Here is a 24214-nt window from a genome sequence, read left to right as displayed (position 1 = left end):
ATGAAGGTTGACTGCCTTTCCAAATTGCCAGTGGCAGATCAGTGCATTGTATTGTATTGTAATTGCATTTATATAGCGCTTACTACCCCTGCCGAGGCGTCAAAGCCCTTTTTCGGCAATTAGCACGCTACTCCGGGACCCATAGAGGATTAATGTTGAATTAGTATAGTGAAACATGTAAGTACATTTTAAGTGGTGAATAGGTTAGTCAGTTATTTGGATTCAGAAGGAGAGCAAAAGGATAGGAGAGGAAAAAAGGCCTTGTGTTTATATACCGCTGGTTACCCCTGATGAGGTGTAGAAGCACACTACTCCAAAAACCCATAAAGGATTAGTGGTGAATTAGTATGGTGAAATATGAAAGTAATGTGAGTGGTGGATATTAGTCAGTTATTTGGAGTGAGAAGGATAGCGGAGGGATGAAGGGGAAGAAAGGTTTGCATTCATATAGCACCTGTTACCCCTGATGGGTGTTGAAGCGCTTTTCTGGCGAGTAGTGCGCTACTCCGGAACACATAAAAGATTAATGTTGAAAATTAGTATTGTGAAATATTAAGTAATTTCAGTGGTGGATACGTTTTTCAGTTATTTGGATAGAGTAGGGTAGGTGGCAGGATACAAGAGGGAAAGAGATTTGTATTTATATAGCGCTTGCTACACTTGATGGGGTTTTGAAGCGCTTTTTTTTTGGCGAGTAGCACGCTACTCTTGAACCCATAAGGATTAGTGCTGAATTAGTATGGTGAAACATGAACATGATTTGTGTCAGTTATTTGGATTGTAGTAATTATTGTTTGTGGATGGGTCGTATTGGGTTTGTCAAACCAAATATTGAGGTCACCCAGAAAGCATAGGTTTGAGTGTACTGTTATGAGGTTTGAAACTGTGTCTAGAAGTGCGTCTGGGAATGTCACCTTGCTAGGCGGAGGTCTGTAAAGGAGCAGGGAGTTACAGGAGGAAGACTGTGTAGGATTGCATCTTGTTAGAAGAGCCTCACAATTCTTTATGGAGATGTAGTCGACTTTAGTGATATGTAATATTTGCCTGAACACAACAGTTAGACCACCTATTTTTTTTCCTATACCATTTTGGGTGATGATTTGATAGCCTATAGGAATGGCTTCTTGCAGGACTGGAGCCATATCATCTCCCAACCATGATTCAGTTACGAATAGTATGTCTAGTTTTGCATCTGTGAGAAGGGCGTAGATGCGATGTTTGTTTTTAGAGAGGGATCAAGCTTTTATTAGTAGACAGATTAGAGAATGGCCTTTGGTGATAGTGAGACTTTGTTTTGTAGAAGAGTGATCAATATTGTGCCGGTTTGTAGCAGGTGTGTTTTTAGTGCTGGCATTAGTTGTATTAGGATAACAATTGTGTAGCTGTTCTGAATCATGTTCCTCATCCAGCATGCTAAGAAGGCATTTTGATGGGTCTGCATGTGTATGTTGTGGAGATGGTGTTTGAGAGGGAATTGGTGTGCTGTGTTATTTTCGTGGTGCAACATTGTTGTGCAGTAGACATGGGAAAGTGAAGTTATGAGCTGTGGCACGTCACTAATATTGTTTGTGTATGGTTAGAGCGGAGGGTGTATGAGCGAGGGGTGGTGGATCAGCATGTGGGTCATGTAGTGTTGTTCTAAATTGTCCAATGGATGAGAGGCAGTTAGAAGAGAGTTGCTGTGTTGCTTTAGGTGTGATGGAAGAGAGGAAGCTTGGCATTGGAGTTTGTTCCTTTGTATGGTTTGAAAGGTGGATGTATGCTTGTATTTTGGGATGGTAAGTATTATGAGGTGTTGTGCTGGTGTATGCAATATGTTTTGTTTTTGAAGAGTAGTGAAAAGGGATGCTGGTGTATTTGTTTCATGCGATGGATGGTTGTAAAGTATTGTTTGTGAGAGGAGGTTGTAAGGTACGGGCGTGGTGATGTGTTTATGAGTATAGTGTATGTTGTGTGTAGGGGGAATGAAGTAGTGGTAAGAGTGTTTGTCTTAGACTGGTTTGCTGCAAGAGTTAAACAGTGTGGTGGTGTGCAGTGTGTTTTTTGCGTTAGTGTTATTATGGTAGAAGGGAGAGGAGGGTGTTGGTTGGACAAATGATGGAAGGTTGATTATATGTTTGTTAGTGATAAAAGGTGATCTGTTAGGTGTAATTAGAGCAAGGACAGTGAGTCTGGATGGGATGTAGTTACGTATGGCGTTGAATGGCGTTGTGTTAGTGATCAGTGGATTGGTTAGTGGTATAGGATAGAGTTGTGTACTGTTAGTAGGTGATGGTGGGTATGTGTGGTAGTTGGAATTGAAGGGTGTATAGATGTAATTTGGTTGGGTTTGTAGTGCATGCTGGTGTATTGATCTGTGTATAGGGTTGTGTGTGGTGTACATTTGGTGTGAATGTGTTACTATGTTTGTGGATGGTGTGGGTTGGGTATTACTGAATGGGAATATGGGCAGCATTTCTGGCCCTAGTCCCGACTAGTCTTGAACAGGCTCAAACAGGCAATTGCCCTTATACTCGACGTCCGGGCTGAGACGCCCTAAGCCTTGGCCTTTTATAGCCCTAGTAATCAATTGACCCCTTCAGCCAATGTGAACCCTAGCCCTAACCCTATGCAATCACAACACTAGCCCTAAAATCTGGAGCCAGTAGGTGACCAGGACCCTACAGACAATCTTATCCCTAGTCCAAACAACTAATCATTTAAAAAAACTGATCTCTATGTCCAATAGTGGCCCTAGCCCTACCAGTGGCCTCAATCAAAGTCCAAACAGCCAATAGCACAGGAAGCCCTAGTCCCTACTTCCAACAAAATTCTAATCCTAGACCCAGTCCCAACCCTACATTGATTGAGTCACAGACCAAGAAACCAATCAGCACCCTCAAATACCCAACCAATTAGAACACTTACCCTAATCCAATAGAAACGCCTGATACCAACACCAATCAGTATACACATGTACCAACCACTAGCAGACTATATAAGGTCCCAGTGACCTCAGACAAGGTTTGCTGGCCAGGAAGTTGGAAGCTGCTCCTCTATTCAGAGATCTCCTAGGTGACAGGCAGGCTCAATCCACACTTTGGACTTCTGCAGGTAAGGCCCCAACAAACTTGTCCTCTACCAATACTGCTTATTTAAAACTGTACTCCCTCTCCTAGCCAAAAAACGAAGTGCACAGTCCCTATTAAATACAGTTTAAACAGCTCACAGAAGATTACTGCTATCTCCGAGCACACTCTGATGTAGAATATCCCTGTTGCTCGGGGTGGGGGGAAGGGGGGACTGGTTTAACTGTCTTGTTAACACAAAATGTGGCTGGGGGTGCACTGCTTAACATACAGGTCTTAGCACAGAGCAAAGGAGAATGGAGTGAAAAACTGATAGTCACCGGAAATGAGAGGGAAAAACTACGGAGTTTGGACTACAAATGCCACAATTCAACACGTTAAATAGAAGCAATCATGGACATGAAAAACCACAAGTTTAAATACAAAAACAGGTAATAAAATGTGCAATCACAGGCAGGTTAAAACCACAATTTTAAACTGTATCAACCACAGGCAAAGACAGTAATATAGTATATATGTGTAGATAGTGTAGAGTGTATAGACAATGATCAAAAGGATGATTTTGTCTTTGCCCTTGTTGGCACTATTTTGGGAGGTACAGGCACAAAGGCGTAGTTAGAGGCTTCCAAATCAGATTCCATTCTGCAATCCATTGTTAAGTACATGAAAGATGGTTGTCCCAAAGGGAGAAATGTGGAGGCTTTATTAAGACCATACATTCAAGTCCTGGGGACATTTCCATTGAGGAAGGTGAGTTGATACAGGTTAATGTTTGTGTGCATCCATTGTCTCTCAGGAATGTTCTTATTAAGGAAGCTCATAAAGATAAATTAGGTATCAGTAGAAGCAGCAAAACTCTCAAAATAAATTACTGATATGCTGCTATTGAATCTAAGGTTGACAAATTCATAAATGATTGTACAAGTTGCTTGGTGTCCAACACACATTGGAAATTGCATGAATCCCCTATTCATATGGTACTGCTACTGGAGGAAGCTTGGCAAAAAGTAGCTCCTGATCTCGCTGGACTGTTGGAGCTATTAACAAATATTAAAAGATGTATGATGGTGTTGGTGAATTATGATTCTAAATAAGTATATTTTGACTTTCCTTCAGTTCTCAACCCTGATTCCATCTTCAAATTTTTAAGGAACATTTTAGGAATAGAAGTAGCACCCAAGGATATTTGTCACAGACAATGGTACTCAACTAACTTCACCTCCCATGAAGGATATCATCAATGACTTTCACATTGCAAATCTCAAAGTGTCCCTTTTCTCACCTCTCTCAAATGGCCTAGTTCAGCGCATTAATACATTTCTGAAGGCGGGCGTACAAACAGCTTTAACCATGGGTTATGAAGTGCAATCATGCCTGAGGGAAAATGTCATGCCCTACTTGGCCCCTTTGCAAAATACCAACAGGTTTTGCCCATTTTTGCTGTTGTGCAAAGGATCTCCTAGATCCTCAGTCTAACCTGATTTGGTAAGAAAGGCAAGCAACAGAAGGACATATAGTTTGTCATTTGTGGCTTCCAGAGTCATTCCAAGCACAGTCATATTAAAGAGAATTTTTATAAGAAGCTGCAGGTCAATGAGGTAACATTAAACGTGGCTGACAGGGTTTTGGTAAAGAGTCTCACAAGAGTAAAAAAAGGAGAAATGTAATTCTCTAGACTTGTGTGCATTGAGAATGTCTCAAAAGGACCTGTTCTATTACATAAGAAGGGGTGGTGGATCAGAAGTGATGTGATAAAAATTAAACCAGAAAAACGAGTAAAATTCAAGCTGTTTGAGTCCGTGATTACCCCCCAATGAAAGCTCTTAGTTGAAAAAACTTAAAGTAGTCCCATGTTGTGGACTTGAAGAGGATAGTATTGTGCCCAGTGACACAGCTCAGTGTTCTGAAGCTGTAATGGTTGAAGAGGTGCCTGATAGAGACATGCAATTTGTTTATGAGAGGCAGCACACTTTGGGTCAAGGGGCAGTCGATGACTCAGGCAGAGTTTTTGCGTAAAGTTAGCATGTTTATACATAGAGTTCGGTGTTTGATTTCTTGTTATGTTTTGTTGATTTTCCCTGGTAATCTCAACTTTCTTTCTCAAAAGGGGGAAGGTGTTGTCCCAGTCTTATATATTAAGCAAATGTTATTATGATATGCCTTTCCCATGTGTGTATTTCTTTCATTGTTATGTGCTTATGTTAGAGTGAGATCCTTGCTTGTTGGCATTATCCTTATTTTGAGTGTTATCTTTTAATTATAATTCAAAGGCCTGTGCCACCCCTGGTGTTTGTTGTTTCAGATCTCTCTCTGAGCAGCCCGCGCAGCAGGAAGGCTAGATGTAGGCTCCTTATTTGCAATAATTAATTGCAGGGAATAAACTTGTTTCACACACCTCTTAGTTTGTGAGGCATTCTTCACAACAATAGGGAAATTTGCGTGTTCGCGTTACGCAAATCTCTGTGAAACGGTAAAAAATCCCCGCAAACATGCAGAAATTCCACAAACACGCGGAAATGCTTGTTCGCTGTGCTTTTTTACTGTTTGCAATAGCTGTTTGTGTGCTCAGGGAAAATATCTTGCGAACACACATTTGAGAACGCGAACAAGCAAAACATTTTGTGAAGCTGCGGAATGCAGAATTTTGGGTAATTTTGCGTTCTCCGCGGAACGCGAAATTACTCAAATTCCCCAAATTCCGCGAACGGAACAAAATTTACCACCCAGGCCTAAATATCACCCCACAATAGTGGAGTGATAAGCCTGACATCCCTTCTTACAACTTCTAGTGTGTTGTAGCAGGAGTACAATGGATCTAGTACCTGAACGATATCTGACTTTTAGGAGCATGAAATCTGAGGACCACATTCATGTCCTGATATTAGATTAGAGGGAAATCACATATTTCAGGCTCTATGTCTGAAACCTAATGACAAATTTAAATGGGCAAAGAACAGGTACCTACTGAAAGGATACATGTACAAAATCATCAAGCTACAAAAATTTTGCTCATTTTGTAATGTACCGAATTTCTCTATATATGAAATGACGGCTGCTGCAGAGGGGATAAATTCACATTCAATCCTGGAACAGACACACAATCCTACTTAATCTAAAACACTCATATGACTTGCCAGGGAGAAGATATCAACCTGGATCAGTTTAAAGTCTTACACTTAACACAGGTCGTTCTGCCAGAAACCGCCAACTTTTGGTCCTGATTTATATGAGGTAAGATTGTTGACAATGACACATATTAATAATTTTTCGTAACTTTGGTTATAAATGTCCACTTTTTTTTACATGTGCCGGGAATGACTACTGAATGTGAACTTGGAAATACATCATGTGACACATTTTTATTACATTCCATTCACCTTTCTCAGTGGACACATCTTCCCTGGGTCTCATTTTCTCCTTAATCAATGGTCCTTTTCTAACATTCATTTATTGGAGACAATATGGTTAGTCAATGGCAGACCCTTTTCACTGATTATGCAACTCTCTGCTTTGTACATCATGTATTAAGAGGCGTCTTGACCCGGAAAATATCACTTGTAGCTTTTGACCTCCTACTGTGACTGAGCACCAATGCCGAGTTGCTATGAGTATATGGAATCCACTTTGCCACTCCTGTGATGTGTTTCCTCTCTACACTAATATGGCCTTCTGAAACATGCTTTGTAGCTTGGAGCCAATGTTACAGTATGACAAAAAGCTGGTGTGCCACATCACAACAAAGGAAGTTTTCCCTTTCTTGGTAGCTAGCCAGCTGTTGATTGGGTCTCTTTTGCTGTGTACCACATTTGGGTGGAGAGTTGGCCCTCTCTTGATTTCCCTCTTATAGACACTTTTTGGCACTCACTTTGCAGCTTCCCATTGTCTCCTTGTAGTCTACAGATATCCCATAGATTAAAGCTGCTTTAGTTTCATGAAAGTTCTCAACAAATTGTAGGGAAGAACAGTATGACTTTGGTTCAAGTCCACTGCAATTCTAAAACACAACCTTCTACCTATTGTTCTGAATTACTTTCATTATGACCTCATACAACACCCAGAGCTGAAAGATCCACAAGAGAACACTGAAAAGGCTCACTGAACATGGGAAAGATCTAAAACAGTGATTCTTAACCTTTTGACTTCTGTGGATCCCCACTTAATCCTTACTGGAACGCTGGGACTTAATTCAGTTATTACTGGAAGCTGGGAACTTTTGATACAAACATTATCACATTCATGCACAAATATTTAATGTTTTATTTAAATTCACAAACAAGTATAAAAAAAATCTAAAAGTTTCATTGGAAACAATGGAGCTTTTCTAAATCCAACTGAGGAAACTAATCATCTATACTAAATTATGCTTCATGCACTTGCACTGCTCCGATGAGTCAATCTGAGTATACAGAATTAATTTTTTGCTGCCAATCACAAATTCTTTCATGCAAAAACAATGTTTTAAAATGTGCAATGTTAGATTTTGCTTCTTTATTTATATACACCTTTTCTGTTAATAATATTTAATTTTCTAAGCAGTCTCTGCCCCCCTGAGTAGGGTTTGCAGATCCCCAGGGGTCCCTGGACCATAGGTTAGGAACCACTGATCTAAAACTTGCTTTTCTGAATCATTGTTTCTTTTGCTGATATGCAAGTTAGATACAATAATAATTGTGCTTTTCAGATTATTACAAATCTGGCATATTCCCATTTTGATTTGGGAACACGTAATATTTTTCACATTAAATAATTGTTTTAAATCCATATTTTTGTCATTTTCAGGTCAGATGATGAATTGCTAAAGTTCATGCATTGCATGAATTCCTTTTGGGTTATAAGTGGGAGAGATGTGATAACAGCATTCGATCTATCGTCTTTCTCCAAAGTCTGTGATTTAGGCGGTAAGTAACATGTGATGAGGAACCTAGGAATATAGGTAGATTTGCTTCAGATCATCTACAGATAGGTAAATGTTTTGCAGATAGCTCAGATTTCTAGTTAAATTATTCTTAAAACCTTGATGCATAGATCAAACAAAATTTGTATCTGCAAATTCAGAACACTACCCACATGCTGGCCCCACGTCGTACATGCTGATACTCCTTGAATCTTTAAAAAAGCCCTTGTATTATTTGTTGTGCAGGTCATAATGTAAACAGGCTTTTGATGTGCTATTATTTTATTATAAAAATGAGATATACATAGTATTTCCTGTTTCGTGCATGAGCGTGACATGCTACCCATGTTATGCTTGTGTACCTTTTTCCATTTCATACTACGCTGTCGTAATAGAATAGAAAAGAACGTGACACACCTTTGTAATACTCATGCCAAATTCAGATAATGCTTTTCCTATTGTGAACGGGCTGTTATTAACTCACAGTAGGCAAGTATGCACTTGAGGTGAGTAGAGGACTTATATACCGCGGGCAAGTGGTTAGCGTAATCAGTTGGTTATTCTGCATGTCATCTGACAAATAAAGTTTATGTACATGATGGTACGTCTTCTTATTTTTTTGGAGTTTTCCTTTCCCAAATTGTCTTCCAATTATTCCTACACTGGTGACAAGTGCGAACAAATTTATGCTAAGAAATGATTGCTGGGTGCAATACTATTGGAACGTTAACAGCAGCTGTGATTGGTTCTGGTAACTTGTGGTGTCTATTGGGCACCAGATTTGTTTGAATGGATATTGGGTTCCATATTTCACAAACATTGGAGAAAAATTGACGAACTGGATTATGTCTGGAATAGTGCCTCCTCCCTTCATTCTCTCAACACTGGGTGAACCACCTATGGACTGAGAGACTTGTTTTTAGCATATGTGGAGGTTCTTAAGACGGAGTGTGAACCAAACAGGAAATTAGCACTTTTAAAGCATTGTCTAGAAGGGATTGGTTTGAAAGAGTTTAGGAATGTGCTAGCATTGGTCAATCCTAGTAACACTAATGTTCCCCAATATGCAACTAAACAGTTGCAAAACTAGAAAAACTAATATGGTAATAGGGAGATTCATTTTTTATTCTAGGAAACAACATTCTGATGAGCCCATAGAGGAGTATGTGTCTGTGCTGAGATCTCAAGTGGTTACTTGCAATTTTGAACATATTATATATGAACAGGTACCAATGGATCACATTTTGATGAGAACTAACCAATAAGAACATTCAGGAAAGACTATGGACAGCTCAATGCTGCTATTGAGATTGCTAAATCTATTGAGTATTCTGAAAAGTTTGTACAAGAAATAAAGGGCAATGACATAAATGATGTGCATATAGAGCAAAAGGCTGATCCCCTCGCCGCGGCAGTACAAAACTGGCTCTCAGAAGCCATTGACACCTGCCTCCCCACCACAAAATATAAAAGAACCACCCATCATCCACCGGTGCCATGGTATAATGATTCTTTAAAGAGCTTAAAAACCAGCTGTAAAATCCTTGAAAGAAAGTGGAGGAGAAAATACGACCAATCAACTAAACAAGTCTAACAAACAGCTTTGAGTAAACATCACAAAGAATGTAAACAAGAAGGCGCCACCTTCGTGAATCTAACCATCTCAGAGGCGTCAAACTGTGCAAAAACACTGTTTAACACAGTTAAAGAGTTGGCGGGCTCAGATACCATAGTCAAACCACCAATACTGTCCCAAGCTAAATGCGAAGAACTAGCTGCCTTTTTTATAAATAAAGTTGAAGGAATTAACCAAGAAATTGTTTCACAAGACCTGTAAATGATAGCTCAGTGAGCCTAAAAGCATTGATGCCAGAGAAATCTCATTCCCCCTCAGCGCAAGAACACAGTCAAAACTATGCGAACCTTGCTCTAATGGATTGGCCCCTCCTAACAACGGAAAATGTAGAAACACTACTAAAATCAATCAAATCTGGATCACCGAAGGACCCCCTATCAGTCAACATCCTTAAATAATTAAATCACTCAGTGATGTCAATTCTAACCCATCTTTTAAATGCATCAATCAAAGAGGCAATAATTCCTCCCTCTTGGAAACCCACCATGATTCACTCACTATTAAAAAAGCCAAATGCAGACCCAGCCGACTCCAAAAACTATTGTCCCAAATCACTGCTTCCGATTCTATCAAAAATCTTGGAAAATCGCATTTATATACACATGACGCAATATGTAGCAACACATCAACTACTTCACCCCTCACAGTCAGGCTTCAGTGCGGGTTTCTCGACGGAAACCACACTACTAGGTGTTACCAAAGTAATTCGTCAGAATTTAGATAGAGGGGAAATGGTGGCGCTCATTTGGTTAGATTTGAGCGCTGCTTTTGATACGATATCACACACTGTGCTCATAAATACACTGAGCAAAATAGGAATAGGCGGAGCAGCTCTAAAATGGATCCATGTAAAAACCACTGTTGATGGACAGGTTGCAGAACAATGACATACATTCACCCCAGTACAACTTATCTGGGTCTAAATCCATCATTTATTTGCACTCCACACCACCCCAGTTCATACATGGCCATATGCAAATCAGTCTGACCCTGTGCCTCATGGGAACAATCCAGCCCGAACTGCCAAGCTATGCCTTCACTGGACCGGAAACAAGCTTCCGAGGACCATTTTCTGGCATTCCAGCTGTCTTCAGCCCGGCTTGCTTGAATCCAGTGGTGTGCAGAGCATGGGACTCACGTCTGAGCATACCTATCCCACTCAGGGTGACAAATTCAAAAACCACAGTTGATGGACAGAATGCAGAACAATGTCATACATTCACCCCAGTACAGAGATCTGGGCCTAAATCCATCGTTTTTTGCACTCCACACCTCCCGAGTTCAGACATGGCCATATGCAAATCAGTCTGACCCTGTGCCTCATGGGAACAGTCCAGCCCGAACTGCCAAGCCATGCCTTCACTGGACCGGAAACAAGCTTCCGAGGACCAGTTTCTGGCATTCCAGCCGTTTTCAGCCCGGCTTGCTTGAATCCAGTGGTGTGGAGAGCATGGGACTCACGTCTGAGCATACCCATCCCACTCGGGTTGACAAATGCCAAAACCACAGTTGATGGACAGAATGCAGAACACTGTCATACATTCACCCCAGTACAGAGATCTGGGCCTAAATCCATAGTTTTTTTGCACTCCACACCACCCCCGTTCTGACATGGCCATATGCAAATCAGTCTGACCCAGTGCCTTCAGCCGGGTATGTTTAATTAATCATTGTTGCATTTGAATGCCCACTTGTCTGACATGACTACAACTCCCATGATGCATTTTGTATATGAGGGGAAACGTGGCATGGGGTTTTACCTGAACACTGTGATTTGCCTGGGTGAATTGTGTCTCTCCGATGACTGCCTCAGGCTCGATTGTCCCCTCAACAAGTTCCTCCATGACTGTATTTGCGAGTAATTTGATGGTCCCCCTCCTGTGCCAGCTGCTTCCTTCACCCTTTCGGCTATGCGCTCCTTGGCACGTTTCCTCAGGTCGAACCACCTTTTCTTCAATTCTTCAATGCTGCGGTAAGTGACTCCCACAGAATTCACTTTTTCCTTTATGCGCAGCCATATTCTTCGCTTTACAGCCTCTGGCACCTTCAGGGACAATTACCCAAAAAGTTTAACATGGCTACTGCTGACCCCCTCAATCAGGTGTTCAAGTTCCCTCTCTGAGAACTTCAGCTTCCTCTTCCTGGGTGTAGCACCTTTCCCTGTATCGGTTTTGTCCATCCTGGGTCTGGGAACAGTAGCTGGATATGGAGTGTGAGGTTTCTCATCTCATCTTCAGTACTCTGCCTCCTCCTCTGAGCTCCTCAGGGCACAGAATGAAGCTTGGACTGAATTACTACCTGGTTGTGATGTCATCAGCCTGCTTCCAGTGCGACCCGCTTTTTGCGACTTCGCTATTAGCGATTTCGCTAATAACGAAATCGCTATTAGTGAAGTCTAATTTGCGGTGTCCTGGTTTGGCGAGTCGCAATTGTGTCCTTGGTCCCTTTTTTAGCGAATTTTCGCCAATCGCAATTTTTTATCGATTCAATTCATGCCTATGCGATTAGCGATTTTTTATTTGCAGTTTCTTATTTTTCGCAAATAAAAAATCAATTTTTCTGATTTTGATGCATGTGCCCATTGATTATTAAAAGACAAAGGATACTGTGTTACACATTTGGGTAGTGCATCTGCATTCTCCTGGGGAAGGGCCTCTATGCACTGGTCCGGAAGGAAAGCAGGAGTGTCGTTGAGCTCAGCTAGATTTCGTCTTTCGTTCATGTAGGAGTCTATAGGAAGGCCTGTGGATTGTAAAAGAGAAACTGTATTTTAAAGTCAAGGAGAAGTACAGAAGGAAGGTAAGCTTCTTGAAAAATGATCAAGAAGACTTAGAGGCAGCACAAAAAAACAAAAGAAGTGCTCAGAGTATCACGTTTGCCACAAGTCCAACACCCACACATAATCACAGAGCAGCATTTAACAAACATACCTCTCTCCATTACACACAGCTGAGTACGAACTTCAGACTTTTTGTTTACCATTGAACTTAAGTCAATACTCGATATCTTCTTGCTTCTAGCTATTAATGACATAGTCCTGCAGCACCCACCCTGACCTCTTCCGTGATACTCCTCCAGCCCTGACTCTCAGTCACGCTGTCCCAGACCAGTCATCATCATCATAAATCACGTAACCCGAGCACGATAGACGCTGACTGCACTGCTGTTGAAGATCAAATAGAGAAACAGAATTTCAGTATCTTGCATAGGTTTTTGTTTGTTAACCAAAGTGAATGTTCTGGTCTCTGAAGAACCAGAAAAAAAGAGAACACCCTTCTATTGAATCTGGTGAGGTGTGAAAGGGCTGATCATTACCTACAGGGACAAAAAAGGAGCGTCCATCACTCAAGCCCCAAGCAATACAAATCAATAATCATCTCAAGAAATTTCCCATATTACTGTTCAACACACACCCTCCCTCCCTCCCAGGCCCTGGTCCTCCTCGATCTCTCCGCCGCCTTCGACACGGTTGACCATTCCATCTTACTGTGCCGTGTCAGGGCGGCGGGGATTGGGGGTTCGGCCTTGGTCTGGCTGTCCTCCTACCTGAGGGACCGCACCCAGGCGGTACGCCTGGGTGACTATTCGGCGGACTTCCGTGCAGATCATTGCGGAGTCCCCCAGGGCTCCTCCCTCTCCCCGCTGTTATTTAATTTGTACATTGCCCCTCTCATTTTTGCCCTTCAACAGATGGAGGTCTCCGTCTACAATTATGCGGATGACCTCCAGCTCATTTTCTCTTTATCCACATCCCCCGAGTCCATGTCTAACTTCCAATCGGTGATGCTTTTTATCCAGGACTGGATGAACTACAACCACCTGAAGATAAACCCCCACAAAACGGAGCTGGTTCTGACAGGTGGTTGCTGCAGTCCCTGGACCCCTCTCTTCTGGCCCCCCTTCCTGGGTCCTCCTCCCCCACCCTCTTTATCTGTTAAAACCCTCGGTTTCAAACTAAATGATCAACTCACTCTTCACTCCCAAGTTAGCTCTGGGGTGTCCTCTTTTTTTCTTTCACTTCGTACCATTCGCAAAGTTTCCCGCTTTTTTCTTTCTCTGCCCTTGAGCTCATAGTCCTGGCAATGGTAACCTCTCGCCTGGACTATGGCAATGCCCTTTACTGTGGCATGCCCGCCTACAGCATGCGACGATTCCAGCTGGTCCGAAAGCAGGCGGCTCGCGCGGTCTTCAACTTGCCCAAATCCCATCACGTCACTCCCCTTCTCAAGTCCCTTTACTGGCTCCCTATCCACGAACGAGCCCAGTTCAAGCTAGGCTGCATCACCTTTCAGGCCCGGGCCGGCGTAGCCCCTGCTTTTATCTTTTCTGAAATTAAACCCTACGTCCCTGTCAGGGAGCTCCGCTCATCTGCCCAACAACTGCTCACAGTTCCTCGCTTTAAACGCAAAAAGTGGGGTGGCACGAAATTTTCCGCCTCCGCTTTTTGGAACTCTCTCCCGGCCCACCTCAGATCTTGCCCTCAATACCAACTCTTCCGTAAGGCCTTAAAAAATGTTCTCTTTTCTCAAGCTTTTTCCCCATAAACCGCTTCTCCCCACTCTCCTTTGCTTTCTGCCCTCTTGGGCTCAGCACCTTACAGCGCCATGAAGCCGCCAGGTGTACGTGCGCTTTGTAAATAATTTTAAACTCAAACTCAAACTCCCTCAGTGTCTGCCACCACATGAATAATCAGTCAACTTAAATCATCACTGACGCAATCAGTCTCTCCCTATTGCAATAGTTGAAGTTACCTCATCCAATTCATGCATGCATAGTTCAGGTAGGTATTCAATCATCTTTCATGCAGGCAATACATTGGAATTTGGCATTGGGAGGCAGTCTTGTAGGTAATAAATAATTTTATGGTGCAGGATTTCTTGCGCTAAGTGATACAAAAAGGAATATGCATTAGGGAATAGGCATGCGAGGGGGGCCGGCATTTTCCCCAATGCCATGAAGAAATTGTGGAGGCTTCTTCAATGCACACTGGTCCAATTGCATTCCAACAATATATATGTGACTAATAAAAAAGGTGGGGCAGCATAAATCTGACACCAAGTTAATATTGTTCCTCTAGCTGTGCTAGTGTGTATGTGCTTTTTTGCAAAGAAAGAACTAAGTTCAATGAGAAAAAAATATAAAAGTTCTATATGGGCACTAGAATACTTAGGGCCTCATTACGATGTCGGTCGGAAAGATTACGAAGAGCATTCAAATTTTCCTAACCCGTGTTGGAACCGATGTTTCTGACCAACGTGGAAACATTTCCAACCGTCCGATTATGATGGAAGGTTACCATTTGGTCTTTCCCACTTGTTTCCGACTGGCATTCAGAGACTCCGAGTCATTCGGAGCCATATCATACAGGACTATGAACCGAGTTTCTGAACGACGCATTACGGTGTCCTATTCCGACAGCCTCTCTTTATCGGTCTGTCCGACACAAAAAGGCTGTCGGAAACTGACTTTGGGGGCCTGTAGAAGGACTGCCTTTACCCGGAGGCCCCCGGTTGGGGCCCGTGGGGGTACCCATAGGACCCCTCTTTTCAACCATGTACGGTTTGGCAGTTTCAATGGGAGCCTGTGTTGTCAGTCACAACACAGGATCCCATTGAAGTCAATGCTTTCCGACCGACATTGTAATGAGGTCCTTAGTCCGGTAAGTAGAGTTCATCCTCAAACTCAGGTGGTTAATCAAGAAGCTGGTCAGATAATTCAATTTTGGACCAATCACCCTCCTCCTGTGCTGCTGACTTAGGAACTATGTAATTATGTGGTACTAAATGTTGACTCATTTTGATCATAGTCAATCTCATCACATTTTGAGGCAAGTGACCGGTCCGTCTCACTGTGATGACCGTACCAGCTGCACTGAACACACGTTCAGCAGACACATTGGCAACAGGACAAGCCAGCCACTTTATTGACAGCCTGATGAGCTCTGGCCATTAATGCATGCACTTCCCATACCAACACATCAATGGATTTTGATCCACATAGACCTCTTTTGGATCATCTAGATACTCCAGGAACATCCAGGTGCTGTCACTTGCTCAACCTGTTTTGCCATCGCCTCTGCACTAGACTTGACCCTGCCAATTTAAACCAATACAATGAAGAGGTCCTTCTTTTGCTGTTGTTGCCGGTGTTCTCATTGATGGTGTTGGTGGCTGCTGTGAGACAAGACTGCCCTCTCTGGAGGTTAAAAGGCTGCACCCCAGAGCTGCGGGTGGGAATCGAAGTTCCAGACGTTCTTCTTTCAATTCTCCACCTTGCTCTACAATTCACCTCTTGTATTTTAAAACATCCCTTTCAGAAGAAAGGAATTGAAGTTGTCAGAATTTTTTTGTATGGTGGATCAAGTAGCTTGGCACATATGTACTCTTTGGGCTCAATGATGTCATGTTGCAGCCTTATATTTGAAGCAATCAAAGAACTTAGGTCTCAACCAAGGCATGCGCTTCTGAGTTTTAATTCACACCTGCGGGGGCGAACCTATCAGATGCCTTCTTTACCTGGGCTTTGTTGGAGAGGCAACAACAAGATAGTTTGGCCTATCGTACTGTCCTCCTTGCTAACTTCCCATGTGAAAACCTCAAAAGGGATAAGCATCTGTGTCAGGCATTTAATTAGGCCCCATTTGTCTGTATCCATGGTCATTGCTTTCCCAACTGCATCCCCTCCCCTTTGAATGACATAGTCATGAATCTGTTTGTAGTACTCAAACACACGTTGCAGCTTTTAAAAGGTGGAGTTCCAATGTGTTGGCACCTCCTGTATCATGGCTTTTACTAGTGCTCAATTATTATGCTGAATAATCTGCAGCTGCTTCTGGGCTTCAAAAGAAAGGCTGAAATGAGTGCATATTCCCTTGCAGGTGGTCTGTGTGTTGCTGACTATGTCTTCATTTTTGAGGAAGTCTTGCATCATCAGGTTGATGCAATGGACCAAACACAGGACCCTGAAATAGCATTTGTTTGACATGGCTTTACATTGTCTGTGGCAACTAATATAATTTAAAGACCTCTGGGTTGCAGCCATTCATACACATTACTGTTAAATTCCTCCAAGATATTTACAACTGTATGTGACTTCTTCATCACGAATATGGCCACTGTTTCATGCCGCTGAATGCTCTTAAAACTTAAAGACCTGAAGATATCTTTTGCTTTACCCCTGCAAAAGAGATCCAGTGTGCAGTGATGCATATGTAATCATTTGTCCTGCCTAAAAATGCCCGTTTTGGTAGCCTGGATTTTCTTCTTTTCTTGGGGCACTGACACAGGCACCTTATGAGAAGTAGATGCTAGTGGTAGACTCAGTTGTCACGGTGGTGGTGGGGTAGGCACTATATGCCATTTTGTCTCCATCATCTCACTATGAGGCTTCTTTTGCCATTGTGAAGTCGCTGAGATGAGTGAATCTGCAGGCACACTGCTCGGGACAGGGCTGCTTTGCATGAAGATGTCACCCTCTCCTTTCTCATCATCACCTTCTACTGTGATTGGAATTGTAGCTGAAATTTCCACCACCACGACCGCATTCAGAAATTTCTTTAAGTTTCTTCTCCCACCTGATTGTATCGTGATTTAAATATGGGTATTCCGGCCTTCATTACCATAATGTGTACCAGTCATAAATAATTGTGATAAATAGTGCACACTGCAATATTCTCCCCCTCTTTCCTAACTATAAACAAGTCCCAAATTGGGGACGAGATCTTTGTTTACCATGTCACTGCCAATGCCTGAAGCTAGGTAGAGTTAGGTGGGCATATTGTTGATTACCCCTCTCCTTCTTGTGAGGCAGGGGTTGTTCAGGTCTCACCAGGGGCTTTTCAAATATGGGAGCTGGTGGCGGTGCTACCTGTGCCATATCCCTTGGAGCTGGTTAAATGCAATATCAGATTCCTCTGTGTTAACTTCCACCATTACTACCTCTTCAACATCATCATCCTCTTAATCCTCTTCCTTAACTCTAAGTCTTTCTGGAACTTTTCTTTTCTCTTGCCTCTCCAGTTGTATCCTGGACCCTGCAGAGGACAATTCAATGTCCCTAACATTATCATCAGCAGTGGTGCTTGGAGAAAATGGTGGAGTAGTACCCTGCCTTTCCCTTGCTGAAAATCTGGGCGACAATGATTCTAAAAGAGGAGGTTCTTGCGTGGAAGGAAGATCAATCTCCTGTTCTGCTCCAACATCAGGAAAATGTACTATTGCTGGCTGTGGCTACTGTCCACCTTACTCTGTTTCCTGAAACGATTTTGTACTATTTTGCGAATGGGACAAATCCAATTCAACATCAATACTCGCTGACATAGACATGATAGAACTGGCTGCTACACTGACAGACATGGTCCGTGGCTTAGGTTAGGAGGATTATGCTGCTGATGCAGGAGTGCTACTCTCAGCTTGCTCATCGGAGGTCAGTGCGGCTGGCAAATCTTTACAGAAAAAGGTTGCGGTCAGCACGCCAGGGGTGGAAATCTTTTTTTTCTCCCCGCTAGCCACTGTCTTGGCAGCACCTTTCTTTGGGCCATCTTGAAGCTGTCAGTTTGCAGTGTCACTTAACTTCACAACAAGCTGAAGAGATGACAGTTTTGTAGAGTCAGGCACCAGTCCCGTCATGTCTCTTCTCGTGTGCGCCTAAAAGCAAACAAGCAAGAAAAACATCCATGAAATATGGCACGTTGCAGTTCAAGTAGGAGTACAAACAAACAATATAATTTAGTGTGTTGGCATAGCAATGATACAGTCTAACTATCCATTCGTAAAACCACACCGACAAACTTTCATTGGGTGTAGTACACTCAGAAAGGCTCAGAAAGGGGATACAACAACAACAACAACATAGACATGTAACTTTTTGCTTTACGTGCCTCAAGTTGGGAAATAAAAGAAATTGAGTTGTGTAGCGCACACCTGTTTAATCATTAATTTTAATTTATGCTATTTACCTCTCCATTTTGTTGGGGGTGTGCTGGGTGGGATAGAGGGAGCTGCCCTCTAATTAAACTAGAAATGCATGCCCTTCCCGCACTACCAAAAGGCGGAACTTCATCTGCCTGTATAAACTAAAAAATACTATTTTTTTGCTTGAGTGTACTGCGGGAAGGGCCTAGTGACGATAGTCACTAGTCTGTATGCATTTCACGTTGGGTTTTGGCACGCAGGAAGGTGCAGGTGACAATGGGATATTCCTTAGACAATGATTGCTGCTGTGCATTGCACCTATTTAAGACATGGGGTTGATGCCAGTTGTTAGGAAAATGGAAAAAAAAATGTTTAGATCTAAATAAAAAAATTAAAAAATATACTAATCTTTAAAGATTTTTTCTAAAAGGTTAAAAAAATATATATATAATAAAAAATAAATATTACATTACAAAAATAAAAATGCAAAAATTTAAAATTGAAACTACTCAAATTCAATATATTGCATATGAATTCATTAACCCCTTGCCTGCTCATGACGAGCTAAGCTCGTTATGAGCTACAGTGCTCCGGTGCTCATGACGAGCTGAGCTCGTCATGGCCATTAGAACGCTCGCACGCTGGGATAATTCCCCTGCTGTGCTGAATGTTCTATTGAAACGGGTGTGGCCGTGAAGAGCTCAGATCGTCATGAGCACAGGAGCACTGTAGCTCATGACGAGCTGAGCTCGTCATGAGCACCGGGGTGCTGTGCGCGCTCTCCCGTCCCCCCCAGCACCAGTTTGGTCTGCCCTGTTCCCATGATGCACTGGGCCAGGGACAGACTAATTTGCATGTAGCCAGGTTCTGAGCTGGGATGGTGCAGTGAGCTAGAAAACGGTAATGGATCAAGCCCTGATCTGTTGACTGGGTATGAGTGTTCTGTTTAATTCAGATACTCTGTCCAGCACCACCCCCTTTTCTGAATCCTTTTGTCCACCATAAGCGGGGAAGGGTATAATCAGATGTGAGTCCCTTCCTCACTGCACCATCAGGATTCAAGCAAGCCGGGCCGAAGACGGCTGTAATGCCAGAATGCGGTCCCCGGAAGCTTGTTTCCTTTCCAGTAAAACAATTGGCTTGGTATTTTGGTCTGCCCTGTTCCCATGATGCACTGGGCCAGGGACAGACTAATTTGCATGTAGCCAGGTTCTGAGCTGGGATGGTGCAGTGAGCTAAAAAAAAAACGGTGATGGATGAAGCCCTGATCTGTTGACTGGGTACGAGTGTTCTGTTTAATTCAGATACTCTGTCCATCGCCATCCCCTTTTCTGAATCCTTTTGTCCACCATAAGCGTGGAAGGGTATACTCAGATGTGAGTCCCTTGCTCACTGCACCATCAGGATTCAAGCAAGCCGGGCCGAAGACGACTGTAATGCCAGGAACCGGTCCCCGGAAGCTTGTTTCCTTTCCAGTAAAAAAAAAATTGGCTTGGTAGTTTGGTCTGCCCTGTTTCCATGATGCACTGGGCCAGGGACAGACTAATTTGCATGTAGCCAGGTTCTGAGCTTGGATGGTGCAGTGAGCTAAAAAACGGTGATGGATCAAGCCCTGATCTGTTGACTGAGTACGAGTGTTCTGTTTAATTCAGATACTCTGTCCATCACCACCCCCTTTTCTGAATCTTTTTGTCCACCATAAGCGTGGAAGGGTATACTCAGATGTGAGTCCCTTGCTCACTGCACCATCAGGATTCAAGCAAGCCAGGACGAAGACGGCTGTAATGCCAGAAACCGGTCCCCGGAAGCTTGTTTCCTTTCCAGTAAAAGAATTGGCTTGGTAGTTTGGTCTGCCCTGTTCCCATGATGCAATGGGCCAGGGACAGACTACTTTGCATGTAGCCAGGTTCTGAGCTGGGATGGTGCAGTGAGCTAAAAAACGGTGATGGATCAAGCCCTGATCTGTTGACTGGGTACGAGTGTTCTGTTTAATTCAGATACTCTGTCCATCAACACCCCCTTTTCTGAATCCTTTTGTCCACCATAAGCGTGGAAGGGTATACTCAGATGTGAGTCCCTTGCTCACTGCACCATCAGGATTCAAGCAAGCCGGGCCGAAGACGGCTGTAATGCCAGAAACCGGTCCCCGGAAGCTTGTTTCCTTTCCAGTAAAAGAATAGGCTTGGTAGTTTGGTCTGCCCTGTTCCCATGATGCACTGGGCCAGGGACACACTAATTTGCATGTAGCCAGGTTCTGAGCTAGGATGGTGCAGTGAGCTAAAAAACGGTGATGGATCAAGCCCTGATCTGTTGACTGGGTACGAGTGTTCTGTTTAATTCAGATACTCCGTCAATCACCACCCCCTTTTCTGAATCCTTTTGTCCACCATAAGCGTGGAAGGGTATACTCAGATGTGAGTCCCTTGCTCACTGCACCAGCAGGATTCCAGCAAGCCGGGCCGAAGACGGCTGTAATGCCAGAAACCGGTCCCCGGAAGCTTGTTTCCTTTCCAGTAAAAGAATTGGCTTGGTAGTTTGGTATGCCCTGTTCCCATGATGCATTGGGCGAGGGACAGACTAATTTGCATGTAGCCAGGTTCTGAGCTGGGATGGTGCAGTGAGATAAAAAACGGTGATGGATCAAGCCCTGATCTGTTGACTGGGTACGAGTGTTCTGTTTAATTCAGATACTCTGTCCATCACTACCCCCTTTTCTGAATCCTTTCGTCCACCATAAGCGTGGAAGGGTATACTCAGATGCGAGTCCCTTGCTCACTGCACCATCAGGATTCAAGCAGGCCGGGCCGAAGATGGCTGTAATGCCAGAAACCGGTCCCCGGAAGCTTGTTTCCTTTCCAGTAAAAGAATTTGCTTGGTAGTTTGGTCTGCCCTGTTCCCATGATGCACTAGGCCAGGGACAGACTAATTTGCATGTAGCCAGGTTCTGAGCTTGGATGGTGCAGTGAGCTAAAAAACGGTGATGGATCAAGCCCTAATCTGTTGACTGGGTACGAGTGTTCCGTTTAATTCAGATACTCTGTCCATCACCACCCCCTTTTCTGAATCCTTTTGTCCACCATAAGCGTGGAAGGATATACTCAGATGTGGGCCCCTTGCTCACTGCACCATCAGGATTCAAGCAAGCCGGGCCGAAGATGGCTGTAATGCCAGAAACCAGTCCCCGGAAGCTTGTTTCCTTTCCAGTAAAAGAATTGGCTTTGTAGTTTTGTCTGCCCTGTTCCCATGATGCACTGGGCCAGGGACAGACTCATTTGCATGTAGCCAGGTTCTGAGCTGGGATGGTGCAGTGAGCTAAAAAACGGTGATGGATCAAGCCCTGATCTGTTGACTGGGTACGAGTGTTCTGTTTAATTCAGATACTCTGTCCATCACCACCCCCTTTTCTGAATCCTTTTGTCCACCATAAGCGTGGAAGGGTATACTCAGATGTGAGTCCCTTGCTCACTGCACCATCAGGATTCAAGCAAGCCGGGCCAAAGACGGCTGTAATGCCAGAAACCGGTCCCCAGAAGCTTGTTTCCTTTCCAGTAAAAGAATAGGCTTGGTAGTTTGGTCTGCCCTGTTCCCATGATGCACTGGGCCAGGGACAGACTAATTTGCATGTAGCCAGGTTCTGAACTGGGATGGTGCAGTGAGCTAAAAAATGGTGATTGATCAAGCCCTGATCTGTTGACTGGGTACGAGTGTTCTTTTTAATTCAGATACTCTGTCCATCACCACCCCCTTTTCTGAATCCTTTTGTCCACCATAAGCGTGGAAGGGTATACTCAGATGTGAGTCCCTTGCTCACGGCACCATCAGGATTCAAGCAAGCCGGGCCGAAGACGGCTGTAATGCCAGAAACCGGTCCCCGGAAGCTTGTTTCCTTTCTAGTAAAAGAATTGGCTTGGTAGTTTGGTCTGCCCTGTTCCCATGATGCACTGGGCCAGGGACAGACTAATTTGCATGTAGCCAGGTTCTGAGCTGGGATGGTGCAGTAAGCTAAAAAACGGTGATGGATCAAGCCCTGATCTGTTGACTGGGTATGAGTGTTCTGTTTAATTCAGATACTCTGTCCATCACCACCCCCTTATCTGAATCCTTTTGTCCACAATAAGCGTGGAAATGTATACTCAGATGTGAGTCCCTTGCTCACTGCACCATCAGGATTCAAGCAAGCCGGGCCGAAGACGGCTGTAATGCCAGAAACCGGTCCCCGGAAGCTTGTTTCCTTTCCAGTAAAAGAATTGGCTTGGTAGTTTGGTCTGCCCTGTTCCCATGATGCATTGGGCGAGAGACAGACTAATTTGCATGTAGCCAGGTTCTGAGCTGGGATGGTGCAGTGAGATAAAAAACGGTGATGGATCAAGCCCCGATCTGTTGACTGGGTACGAGTGTTCTGTTTAATTCAGATACTCTGTCCATCGCCACCCCCTTTTCTGAATCCTTTTGTCCACCATAAGCGTGGAAGGGTATACTCAGATGTGAGTCCCTTGCTCACTGCACCATCAGGATTCAAGCAATCCGGGCAGAAGACGGCTGCAATGCCAGAAACCGGTCCCCGGACGCTTGTTTCCTTTCCAGTAAAAGAAATGGCTTGGTAGTTTGGTCTGCCCTGTTCCCATGATGCACTGGGCCAGGGACAGGCTTATTTGCATGTAGCCAATTTCTGAGCTGGGATGGTGCAGTGAGCTAAAAAACGGTGATGGATCAAGCCCTGATCTGTTGACTGGGTACGAGTGCTCTGTTTAATTCAGATACTCTGTCCATCACCACCCCCTTTTCTGAATCCTTTTGTCCACCATAAGCGTGGAAGGGTATACTCAGATGTGAGTCCCTTGCTCACTGCACCATCAGGATTCAAGCAAGCCGGGCCAAAGACGGCTGTAATGCCAGAAACCGGTCCCCGGAAGCTTGTTTCCTTTCCAGTAAAATAATTGGCTTGGTAGTTTGGTCTGCCCTGTTCCCATGATGCATTGGGCGAGGGACAGACTAATTTGCATGTAGCCAGGTTCTGAGCTGGGATGGTGCAGTGAGATAAAAAACGGTGATGGATCAAGCCCTGCTCTGTTGACTCGGTACGAGTGTTCTGTTTAATTCAGATACTCTGTCCATCACTACCCCCTTTTCTGAATCTTTTCGTCCACCATAAGCGTGGAAGGGTATACTCAGATGTGAGTCCCTTGCTCACTGCACCATCAGGATTCAAGCAGGCCGGGCCGAAGACGGCTGTAATGCCAGAAACCGGTCCCCGGAAGCTTGTTTCCTTTCCAGTAAAAGAATTGGCTTGGTAGTTTGGTCTGCCCCTTACCCATGATGCACTAGGCCAGGGACAGACTAATTTGCATGTAGCCAGGTTCTGAGCTGGGATGGTGCAGTGAGCTAAAAAACGGTGATGGATCAAGCCCTGATCTGTTGACTGAGTATGAGTGTTTTGTTTAATTCAGATACTCTGTCCATCACCACCCCCTTTTCTGAATCCTTTTGTCCACCATAAGCGTGGAAGGGTATACTCAAATGTGAGTCCCTTGCTCACTGCACCATCAGGATTCAAGGAAGTCGGGCCGAAGACGGCTGTAATGCCAGAAACCGGTCCCTGGAAGCTTGTTTCCTTTCCAGTAAAAGAATTGGCTTGGTAGTTTGGTCTGCCCTGTTCCCATGATGCAATGGGCCAGGGACAGACTAATTTGCATGTAGCCAGGTT

The 24214-nt window shown here is 43.9% G+C and overlaps 1 protein-coding gene across 1 annotated transcript in view; it reads left to right on the top strand.

Moving 5' to 3' along the window:
- Window positions 1-24214, top strand: part of LOC147698094 (acetylserotonin O-methyltransferase-like) — a 761662-nt gene that overhangs the window by 498717 nt on the left and 238731 nt on the right. Inside the window, exon 5 of the mRNA XM_086934769.1 lies at window positions 7848-7966. Within this exon, the coding sequence (XP_086790895.1) occupies window positions 7848-7966 (119 nt within the window). The remainder of the gene's footprint in view (window positions 1-7847; window positions 7967-24214) is intronic.

This window comes from Lissotriton vulgaris, chromosome 8 (genome assembly GCF_964263255.1).
Source record: "Lissotriton vulgaris chromosome 8, aLisVul1.2, whole genome shotgun sequence".
In the NCBI taxonomy this organism is placed as follows: domain Eukaryota; kingdom Metazoa; phylum Chordata; class Amphibia; order Caudata; family Salamandridae; genus Lissotriton; species Lissotriton vulgaris.
This window is presented reverse-complemented; position numbering and strand designations above follow the sequence as displayed.